The 12,211-nt window shown below is 40.5% G+C and overlaps 1 protein-coding gene and 1 long non-coding RNA gene across 2 annotated transcripts in view; one reads left to right on the top strand and one right to left on the bottom strand.

Annotated features, from left to right (window-relative positions):
- The window catches only part of col28a1a (collagen, type XXVIII, alpha 1a), a 120,433-nt gene that overhangs the window by 61,853 nt on the left and 46,369 nt on the right, over positions 1 to 12,211 (bottom strand). Inside the window, exons 19-20 of the mRNA XM_047383882.1 lie at positions 11,802 to 11,870; positions 1,623 to 1,694 (exon numbers count right to left, since the gene is read on the bottom strand). Of these exons, the coding sequence (XP_047239838.1) occupies positions 1,623 to 1,694; positions 11,802 to 11,870 (141 nt within the window). The remainder of the gene's footprint in view (positions 1 to 1,622; positions 1,695 to 11,801; positions 11,871 to 12,211) is intronic.
- On the top strand, positions 183 to 820 carry LOC124878880. The gene is made up of 2 exons (XR_007040884.1): positions 183 to 676; positions 757 to 820. It is a non-coding gene; the product is annotated as an uncharacterized LOC124878880 (long non-coding RNA).

Here is a 12,211-nt window from a genome sequence, read left to right on the forward strand (position 1 = left end):
CCAAACCACAAGATGACAAGAATCTCAGAAGCAGGAGAAACAAAAAAGTAAGTAGTGAATAAAATCAAGTGAACAAGTAAAAGAGAGACCACCAAAATAAAACAGGATCTGGGTGTCAGATCCTGGGGTTGTATTTTGCCTGCTGCTTACTCTGTTTAGCCTCTAGATGGTGCCAGAGCTGCCGGTGCCAAAGGGCAGCAGGTGCAACCTGTTAACCGCTCATCAGGAGGTGCTGCACTCCACTGCCTGAGTGTTTTGCCAATGTGGTAACTCCTTACTGGCTAAGCTACTGACTTTCTCTATCTCCTGAAAGTGTAGGGTCTGACGTCTCGTTGTGCTCCTTCCAAGGTTAATTGCTAGCCCTGGCTCCAATTCCTGTGAACGTACCTAACCAAGTACAAAGAAACCCGAAAACCTTCCAGATCAAGAACCAGCTGACTGCCCCGAGTTCTCTCTTGCGAATCTTTCCCACCCTTGAACAATCTCTCTGGCACCAGCACCTAGGCTCTCTCTCAAGGTGAAGCATCTAGTGGATTGGATTCTGAACAACTTCAAAACTCTCTCCCCTATTTTGGCTGCTTACCTTGGAGCTCACTCTGGACCAAGCAGCAGCACCTACCTCTCTCTCCAGGCTCTGAATAATCCCCTTCTCGAGCTGGACTCCTCTCCACCATCCGTAAGCATCAAACTATCACTCAACCACAGACTTTCCAGTTACTGCTGCATTTACTCAACCAACCTCCTTTTTCTGTACAGAGTGATGACTCCTGTTCCAATACCAGATCCATTTACCATCTTCAAAATAAACTTGTTAAACTTTTCTCCGTCTTCCTCTGCATGTGGGTTAAAAGTGTTAATAAAACGATGACACTTGGAACTATGTCGTGAAAGAACATTAATGCACAGCAATGAACAAAGCTCCATAACCCACATTTACTGGAAAATAACATGAGAAGGAGTAAATATAATACAACACATCGGGTAGGAAGTACAGGATAAACTAAGATTACAAACAAAGTAAGAGCAGATGTAGGAGAATAAATTATAACTAAGACTATAGGACCCAAGCTGATAAGTAAAAGACGTAAGGTAAAAAGACAAAACCTTACTTCTCCTCGGGATGACAGGATGAGTAACAAGCTTAGATTGATTGGTTATTTAGTCAGGCCTTCTGTTCAGGTAGAGCATACCATTGGATCTTTAATGGAGATGCAACTTGTAGCTTGTCAAATGCAGTTATAAAACAGCACTACTTGGACAGAATTAAGAGTTCTACTCTTTTTAGTCTCTACAGCAAAAATATCTATTTTGAGGATCAAGAAATATTTTCAGTAACCTTCTTTCATTCAACTAACCCAGCAAGTCCCCTGTAACAGGTGGGGGAGGTGCAACACTACTTCAACCAACAAGATAAATTTCCGGCACTTTTTGTGACATCTCTTTAAAAAGCCTCTAAACCGCAAAAACACAAAATTAAAAAGTTTCTGGTTTTGGCTCCACTAACTATAACATTTTCAAACCTTAATATCTCTTAATACTGGTACAGGCCCATGTCTCCTACTTGCGTTGGTGGCAAGTAATAATAGCATAGACTGATATGAACATGGTCCTATTTTCCATACCTTGGCACCTGCAGGTCCAACTGGGCCTAGCGAGCCGGAGAGTCCCCTGGAACCTCGTTCACCTCTATCTCCCTGTAAAAAGGCCACATGCACAGGAGATTAGACATTTTAGCATGGCTTATATTGTACATATCTGTGTGTGTGTTTGCATTTTTTTGTTACATGATCAGGCCCATTTTCTGAAAAATACTCCATTGTGAGCACCCACTGCTCCTAATGGGGACCAAAGCCTGGTCCGCATGGCGGAAAATGCTGTTGTTGGGTTAAGGGCTAGATTTAGGACCTAGTTGTCAATTAAGTTTAGATTAGGTTTAGGGTTAGGTCTTGGGTAAGACGCACAAATATCAATGAAAAACTTTAAACCTGTGGAAACATCAGCTGGACCTTTTCAGGCTCTCTGGAAAGAAGACACTTCTTGAAATAAAGAAGAGAAGAAGTGTGTGTGAAAGAATATTGTCTTTCAATAAGAGTATTTGAGAAACTCAGAATGGATTTCAAAACTTACATCCCTTGTTACTGAATATTATTATTCAGCATGATATACTTTATTGCATCACTTCTTGTTTTCACTGTTGCACTCAGTGGATGGTTTGGTGTGTGAAGGCTCTCTCGATTTGATCTGATTTCCATTTGCTGTGACATCTCTGACTTATTCTAAGACATAAGCACGTTAAAACACATATTTTCTGTTGCAGCACTTAACGTTTGGGGACCCTCCATGTTTTACACGTTTTTTCTCGCAGTGGTAAGTGGTCGCTAGCTTAGCGTTAGCTCCACCATGGCTACCCATTCTGGTCCTGTCCCAATACCCACACTACACTCTACACCCCTCTATGAAGTGTGTACTTTGTACAAGTGCACGTAGGGGTTGAAGTACGCAGGTTACAAGTGTGCAAAATTGGAGAATTGGGACAGTAGGGGTTATGTCATCGACTTGCACCTCTGCCCCGTAACTGCAACATCAAAAAGGGTGGGAACCTGCGCTGTTTTCGCAGTCTTGCTGCTACAAAAATAAAACTGCAACAAGCAATTGTTTTGAGGAGAAAGTGCAGGAAGCGAAGGAGGCTTCGCCACCAGACTCTCCCCACGCCATTGTTTGTTTGAAAGGGAACTTCAGTGTTATGGCCTACTGACTGCCCAGACCCACTCTGAAGCCAGCGGTATCTCACAATGTTGAGCCTGGAAAACCAGTAAAAAATATATATTTGTTGGCTTACTGTCTAACGCTTACGCAGATCTTATTATTCAGATTTGATGGTTGATTACATTGATGGTTTTTGCTCAAAACGTCATCTGCAGCAGTGAATTGTTGGTAAGATACTTTGGCAAAGTCCGCTTAGATGCGCACTTAGCCGAAGTGTGGATTGACGGCACAAAGGGGGCGGGCTAAGAACCGCTCTGGAGAATTGGGACACACTACGCACTCAAACCCATCAACTGGAACGCGCAATTCAGGGACACAAGGTTGGAAGTGCGAGTGTTGGGACAGGGCCTCTGTTGTTCCTCCATCTCTCTGAGTCTCCTCCTCTCTGAGTCTCCTCCTGATCTCTGTGACAGATTTTCAGTTACTCCCCTGCATCCTTCAGTAATAATGGTGAGTGGTATAAATGTAGCATTTTTATAGCTTGAAGGCGAAGGTGTCAGAATTGAAGGTCCGGCTCCATGCTGTTGACTGAGGGTAGCTCCCAGTAGCAGTCCTTCAGCAGAGCCTGCGCAGCCAGGACCTCAGGCCGGTTCGGTGGTGTCCTGAAAACAACGTGGGCTACATTGATAGTTGGGAAACATTTTGGAGAAAACCTGATCTAATCTGGAGAGACGGCATCCATCCCGCTTTAGATTGAGGAGTTCTTCTTTCTAGGAGTCTGGCCAAATTTCTTAGTTCTCCAAAACTCTGACCACCCAGGGTTCAAACTAGAAAGTAGTTTAACATTCCTCTCAGCAGCCTCTGTACTGTTACCCACCCATTACCCTATTAAAACAGTGTCTTGCCCATGGCCAAAACTCAATAGATTCAAAAATTATCTAAACGGAGGAAACCATGAAAATGTCATAAAAATAAATAAATCTCAGACAGAAAAGAAAAATAAGACAATTAAATGTGGCTTATTGAACATAAGATTCAGTTTCAATTCAGTTCAGTTAATTTATATAGCGCCAATTCACAACAGATGTCATCTCAAGGCACTTCACAAAAGTCAGGTACATACATTTCAATTAATCCTAACCATTGAACAGTGCAGTCAGATTCAGTTATTTATTCAAATTGGATAAAAGGTTTTTCTATCTAAGGAAACCCAGCAGATTGCATCCAGTCAGTGACTTGTAGCAGTCACTCCTCCCGGATGAGCATGTAGAGACAGTGGACAGTCACTGGCATTAACTTTGAAGCAATCCCTCATACTGAGCATGCATGTAGCAACAGTGGAGAGGAAAAACTCCCCTTTAAAGGGAAGAAACCTCCAGCAGAACCAGTCTCAGTGTGAGCGGCCATCTGCCACGACTGACTGGGGGTTTGAGAGAACAGAGCAGAGACACAAAAAGAACACAGAAGCATTGAACCAGGAGTACTTTCTATGGTAAGGAAAAGTAAATGGATCTGCCTCCCATTCTACTTCTAGAGACTATGAACCACCAGTAAACCTGCAGTCTGAGAACGAAGTGTTCTGTTAGAAACCTATGGAACAATCAGATCTCTGATGTATGATGGAGCTAGATCATTTATATGCTTTATATGTGAGGAGGAGAATTTTTAATTCTGGATTTAACAGGGAGCCAATGAAGGGAAGCTATAATAGGAGAAATATGATCTCTCTTTTTAATTTTCATCAGAACTCTTGCTGCAGCATTTTGAATCAGCTGAAGGCTTTTAACTGCATTTTGTGGACATCCTGATAGTAAAGAATTACAATAGTCCAGCCTTAAAGTAACAAATGCATGAACTAGTTTTTCAGCGTCACTCCTGGATAGGATATTTCTAATTTTGGCAATGTTCCGGAGGTGGAAAAAGGAAATCCTAGAAACCTGTTTAATATGGGATTTAAATGACATGTCCTGGTCAAAAATAACACCGAGGTTTTTTACTTTATTATCAGAGGTCAATTTAATGCCATCCAGGTTAAGTGATTGACTAAGCAGTTTCTTTTTTAAAGACTCCTTCGTCCAAAGACGACAACTTCTGTCTTGTCTAAATTTAGAAGCAAAACATTTAAAGTCATCCAAGTTTTTATGTCTTCAAGACATGCTTGTAGTCTATCTAACTGGTTGGGCTCATCAGGATTTGTGGATAAGTATCATCAGCGTAACAGTGAAAGTGTATCCTATGCTGCCTGATAATTTGACCTATTGGAAACATTTATATAGTAAAGAGAATTGGCCCAAGTACTGAACCCTGTGGTACTCCACAATTAACCCTGGAGGTTAAAGATGATTTATTATTTAAATGAACAAACTGGAATCTGTCAGACAAATAGGATTTAAACCAGCCTAGCGCTTGTCTTCTGAATATTCCTGCCTTTTTAAGAGAATATTATGATCGACTGTATCAAATGCAGCACTGAGATCTAACAGGAAAAATACAGACACAAGTCCATTTGCTGAGGCCATAAGAATATCATTAGTGACTTTCAGCTGAGCTGTTTCAGTGCTGTGATGAGCTCTGAAACCTGACTGAAACTCTTCAAACAGGTCATTGCTGTGTAAGTGCTCACACATTTGATTAGCAACTATTTTCTCAAGAATTTTAGATAAGAATAGAAGATTTTACCTCCGCCTTCCTCCCTCCCTGTTGGATGGAGTAAGGGGGAGTCAGGTTTAGCTCAGTTATGGTTGAGGTGCAAACACACCCTCCATTTCTGCTACCTGTATGACCCCTTCTCTTTTCCAATGGTTATAATCAGTCTGACAGAGAGAGGTATCCCAATCCTTGTGGGTTTTAGTAATAACAATGGCCATCAGTGGGCTTTAGATGGACAAACTTTATCAGTTTATTATTTTACGTAGTTCCCCTACACGTAGCCCGTTCTGGAGTGGCTCTGGCACTCAGTGGTGTGATCTGGCCTCCCCGGCGGCCTCGTGCCGTTTCGGACCCTCTGTGGGGTGCCTTGAGACGACATTGTTGTAAATAAGCGCTATATAAATAAATAAACTGAAACTATCTGTGTAGTTATGCTGATATAGGCTTAGGCTGCAGGAGGGCATAATGACCACTTTCACCCTCTTCGCTACATTCTCACACTACTTTCCAATTCTGCATTATTTGTTGTTATTTCAGTTTTTAACTTTATGTTCTCTCTCTTTTCTCTTCCTAGAAGCTACACCTGGCCTGACTCTGTGTCTACCTGTGACACCTTTCTGGAGAGGGGCATCGTCCAAACTTCTGCTGGCAACAACTTAATGCTCACCCTCTACTGATGATCTAATTGGCCCCATCTTTCAGTGTTTAACCCTTTTTCTCTCCTAGATATAGCAATTGACTGAGCTTTTACTGTAACTAATTATATGTGCTCTCTTTCAGACTATAATCATGAAAACTGGCTCAGAGTTTATCTGTTTTTTCTTTCTAGATGAAACGACTAAAGGAGCTACACCCACTAACATTTACTTTTCTTTCCCATAGAAAGTACTCCTGGATCAATGCTTCTGTGTTGCTTTTTTGTCTCTGCTCTGTTCTCTCAAAGCTCTCAGCAGTCATGACTTTATGGGATTCTTTGACATACTCCCGAAGATGATTACTCCACTTACCTGTGGAGCTTCCTGAGTTATCAGAAATATTAGCTTCATCTAAACCTTCAACTTGTATGTTAGACCCAATCCCAACCAAATTATTTAAGGAAGTGTTCCCTCTGATTACCAGCCCCATTTTAGATATGATTAATCTATCTTTAGTAAATGGATATGAACCACAAGCTTTTAAGCTAGCTGTAATTAAACCTTTACTTAAGAAACCTTCGCTTGATCCAAGATAATTTACTAAATTAGAGACCTATATCCAATCTTCCGTTTTTATCTAAAATTCTTGAGAACATAGTTGCTAATCAAATGTGTGAGCATTTTGAACAGTAATGATCTGTTTCAAGAGTTTCAGTCAGGTTTCAGAGCTCATCATAGCATGGAAACAGCTCTGCTGAAAGTCACTAATGATATTCTCCTAGCCTCAGATAATGGACTTGTGTCTGTACCTGTTCTGTTAGATCTCAGTGACGGACAGTTCTGGTGGAAACAGGAGAGTTGAGGTGCACATTTAATTCTGCCGTGATTCGGGCAGCCGTGGTTTTATGTTTTTTGGATACAATCCGGGTTAGCACCCAAACATCCTTTCAGACAGCTTCCTCTTGCGTCCACAGTTAATCCTATTGGATGTGGTTCATCCTTCTTGGTGGTATGCTGACATTACCCTGGATACCGTGGCTCTTGATACATCACAAAGACTTGCTGTCTTGGTCACAGATGCGCCAGCAAGACGTGCACCAACAATTTGTCCTCTTTTGAACTCTGGTATGTCACCTATAATGTTGTGTACATTTCAATATTTTGAGCAAAACTGTGCTCTTACACTGCTAATTGAACCTTCACACTCTGCTCTTACTGGTGCAATGTGCAATCAATGAAGACTGGCTACCAGGCTGGTCCAATTTAGCCATAAAACCTCCCACACAAAAATGACAGGTGTTTCAGTTTCATTGTCCAACCCTGTATATATATGCTTCCAATGGGTAAAATTATCAGGCAGCATGGGATACATTTTCACTGTTATGCTGATGATACTTAACTTTATTTATCCATAAATCCTGATGAGCCCAACCAGCCCAACTTTATTACCTCTGGTAATAAAGTTAAAAACCCTGGTTTTATTTTTGACCAGGACATGTCATTTAAATTCCATATTTAGCAAGTCTCCAAGATGCCCTTCTTTCACCAAAATTAAAAATATCCTGCCCAGGAATGATGCTGAAAAACTAGTCCATGCATTTGTTATTTCATGGCTGGACTATTGTAATTCTTTATTATCAGGATGTCCACAAAATGCAGTTAAAAGCCTTCAGCTCTGATGAAAATTAAGAGAGATCATATTTATCCTACTTTAACTTCCCTTCATTGGCTCCCTGTTAAATCCAGAATAGAATTTAAAATTCTCCTCCTCACATATAAAGCCCTCAATGATCTAGCTCCATCATACATCAGAGATCTGATGGTTCCATACGTTCCTAACAGAGCACTTCGTTCTCAGACTGCAGGTTTACTGGTGGTTCCTAGAGTCTCTAGAAGTAGAATGGGAGGCAGATCCTTTAGTTATCAGGCTCCTCTCCTGTGGAACCAGCTCCCAGTTTTATTCCGTGAGGCAGACACCCTGTCTAATTTTAAGGCTAGGCTTAAAACTTTCCTTTTTGATAAAGCTTATAGTTAGAGTGGCTTAGGTTATCCTGAGCTAGTTCTGTAGTTATGCTGCTATAGGCTTAGGCTGCTGGAGGACATATTGACCACTTTCACTCCCTCTACATTCTCATATTGTTCTCCAATTTTGTGTTATTTGCTGCTATTTCAGCTTTTAACTCCAGTCACACTGAGCCTGGTTTTGTTGGAGGTTTCTTCCTGTTAAAAGGGGGTTTTACTCTCCACTGTTGCTACATGCATGCTCATTATGAGGGATTTCTGCAAAGTGAATGCAAGCGACTGTCCACTCTTGCTACATGCTCATCCAGGAAGAGTAAATGCTGCAAGTCACTGACTCAATGCAGGGACTTGCATTAAAAACTTTAACCAATTTGAATAATAAACTGAATCCGACTGCACTGTTTGATAGTTAGGATTAATTGGAATGTATGTACCGCACTTGAAATCTGTATGATTCAATTGAATTGACTTTGTAAAGTGCTTTGAGACAACATGTGTTGTCAATTGGCTCTATATAAATAAAACTGAACTGAATTGAATTGAAACTAAACATCTTTATCAGACAGAGACCTATTCATCCAGTCTCAATCACCCGAACACAAGCTCATCTGTGATGCACATGCTGTCCAGAGCTGAGAGGGGTGCATAGATCTCTACACTAGAGAAACAAAACAGCACCTACACAAAAGGATGGCCCAACGTAGCACAGCCACCTCATCAAGTGAAGACTAATTGATTCATCTGAAATGAAACAATATTTGAACTCCTGGAATTTTCTTTGGTTTTACTTTTTGGTCACTTAATTTTTTCAGACCATCAAAGAAGTTTCACTATCAGAGAAAGGTAACCTAAATAAATACAAAAAGCCTTTTAAAATGCTGATTTCATTTGTTTTTTTGCGGGAATAGTGGCCTTTAATTTTCCAGTATTATTGGACAGTAGATAGACAGGAAATAAGAATGAAGAGAGAGGGGAAGACATGCAGTAAATGTCGCCAAGTCCGGGACTCAAACCCAGGACAGCCGCGTCGAGGACTAAGGATTCCGTATAAGGTTCACACACTTAACCACCTACACCACCAGCGCTATGCCCCTGATTTCATTTTTAAGGGAAAATGCTATTCACACCAAACTGGACCCAGTTGAGAATATCATTGCCTACCTTGTTTGATCATGAACTAATTGTAATTACCTACATTACTGAATTGTTAAATCAATAAATATTTTAAGTACAATCTACAACATCAAGTTGGCTGAAAGATCTCAGAAAGAAACACTTATTGCCCTAAACTAAAGAAATAAAAAAAGGATAAAAAACCAAGTCACTGACAAAAATCTCAAGAAATTCCAGTCCATTCAGAACAGTACAGCAAGACTTCTCATAAAAACCAAAATATATGATCACACCAGTTTTACAGTAGCCTCGTGTGCATCAGTGCTAATGCTCCCCCCTACCCCAAGAAATTTCTCACCCCCCACACCCTATCACACTCCCACTGCTCAAAATCCTCATCCCTTTTTCACATCTCCAGGACCAAACTTTTAACAATGGGGGTGGAGGCCTTCTGGTTAGCTGCTTCACATTTCTGGAATTCACTTCTGAGGGTACCCCACACCACATAGACTGTAAAAAGAAAGTATACTTTATACTTTTTCCAATCTGGAAAAGCTTACAAAGCTCATTTCTTATGCTTTGGGACTCCTGTTAGGAACAATCTTTATTAATATTACTCATAGCTGTTTTTCCCATTGATACCATAGTGATATAAAGCATAAGTTCTAATGTTTCCCTTTTGTTAGAATAGGATAAGAATGCTCATCGACACACAGTACAAGGATAAATGGCCCAATGCTTGTCATAAATGACCTGAGGCTGGGGCACTGGGTTTGATAGTGGAGCATCTGGTAACTGGTTTGATTAGAATGCCATGGCACACTTAGATTAAGGATGGACACCCCGCTACTACACAACCTACCAGATAGACACCACAATGGTGTCACATAGTCTACTGATAATCACTGAGGGAGGAAACATCCATTGCATTGGAGTGCCAGATATAAAACTATATGTGACCTTCTTTCGAGGCTCTTCGTCATCCTTTCACAGACTGCGACGGTCCGAGACTGGAGCCTCAGCGCTCATCTCTGTAATCATTCCTCTGCCTAATTTAGATGAAAGGAGCTGAAAGTTAGAAACTGTTTGAGAGTCGTTCCTTTAAGAGTCAGTGTTAGATAGAGTGTGTGATCGCGTCTGTGGACCAAGGACTGGAGGAACTCAGAGACATCTGACCGCTAACAGGGTGCGGTAACTTGGACACAGAAAACCATAGTGAGAAATATTATCAACACATGAAGAACCCATGCAACTGGTGAATCTTACCAGGACTGATTGATCTACCAAAATTACTCCAAGAGTGCACTGACAACTCATCCAGGAGTTCACAAAAGAACCCAGAACAACATCTAAAGCACATCAGGCTTCACTTAACATACTTAAGGTCAGAATTTATGAAAAAGAGCAATGAAAAACAACAATGAAAAAGAGAGACTAGGCAAAAATGACCAAAACCACTGCTGACCAAAAATAACACAAAGGCCCGTCTCACATTTACCAGAAAAACATCTTGATGATCCCAGAGACTTTGGGAAAATATTCTGTGGACTGATGAGACAAAAGTAGAACCTTCTGGAAGGTGTGTGTCCCATTAAATCTGGCATAAAACTAACACAGCAGTTCAGACAAAGAATTTCATATTGACAGTCAAACATAGAAGTGGTTGTATGATGGTCTGGGGCTTCCTTGCTGCGTTACAACCTGGGCAACATGCTGTAACTGATGGAGCCATGCATTTTGCTCTCTCCTAGGGCATTCCTCTTAAGAATAATGTTTCACCATCAGTTTGTGACCTTCAGATCAAGCACATTTGGGTTGTGCCACAGAACATTTATTTAAAACACACCGCCAAGCCCACCTCTGAATAACTTAAAAATCACAAAATGAAGGTTTTGGAGTGGCCTTGTCAAACTTAAATCCAAATGGCACAATTAGTTATTACTTTTTCTTCAGAGCCAGATTGGTTTGGAAAGCTTTTTCCCTTTATAAATGAAACCATTATTGAAAAATTACCTTCTGTGTTGGCTCTTTTTTTTCGTGATCTAAAACATGTATGGGTTTCAGGAAAGCAAAAACAGGAGGAATGTGAAGGGGACAAATACTTTTTTACAGCACAGTACATCTCAAACAGAAGATACAATCTCTAGAAGATAGCAATGTGCACATTTTAGTTGGACAATACAAAGAGGAGTGAAAAAACAGGACATTAAAAATTGATATAAATCAAATGAGGTGAGCTCATGTTCTATCTAGGGCAGCCATAGCTTGTCTTTACAAGCATTCACACCATGACACATTACCAAACAATTCACGTGTTGGCTTTTTTAGGAAGCATTCCACAAGTTAAAGCAGTCCAAACAACTCACGGGATAGGTGAGCGGGTCAGGGGCTCATGTGATCTATTAGTGTGATAGATTCAACTATGACTTAAAAACCAGAAACTCCCAACCAGTGATCAGAACTAACAAAGAGTTGTGGATGAGAGGTGAAACAATTGAAGAACTAACAGAAGTCCAGTTCACTTCAGTTTAAGCACATAAGATTTCTACACTCTAAGAAAGCAAGACCCGAAAACAACATAAAATACCAATCTGATAATTAATCTTTCAGTGCATTAGTGTAAAGGTTTGTGCAACACTGTTAACTACCTTATTTATTGCTTAAATGAAAAGTTACCTTTTCTCCAGATGTGCCTGTTCCTGGTGCTCCATCTGGGCCTCGCAGTCCTGGCAAACCCATCTCTCCCTGGTATCAACAAGAAATGAATTGTACATAAAGCTATACAACCATTACTAAAAAAGTAAAAGCCTGCTTGGATGTTAGTCATTCAGCTGCTTGATTTTTATTTTAAGTTTTGTTCTTTTAAAGAATAAAGAATATATTCCAGAAACCTTGATATGACACAAATCAAAACAGGCCGAGAGATGACCAATCTGCAAATAGAAGCTTTCAGCTATGTCAGCGAACGAATGAAATAATCCTGTCATTCAGCAACTCTTTTTGAACTTCCAAGACTCCAGAGATCAGGACTGTTCTAGCCATATAAATGTGCTGATGTGTTGTTAATGTACAATAAATTTACTCAC

This window comes from Girardinichthys multiradiatus, chromosome 13, assembly GCF_021462225.1.
Source record: "Girardinichthys multiradiatus isolate DD_20200921_A chromosome 13, DD_fGirMul_XY1, whole genome shotgun sequence".
Classification (NCBI taxonomy): Eukaryota; Metazoa; Chordata; class Actinopteri; order Cyprinodontiformes; family Goodeidae; genus Girardinichthys; species Girardinichthys multiradiatus.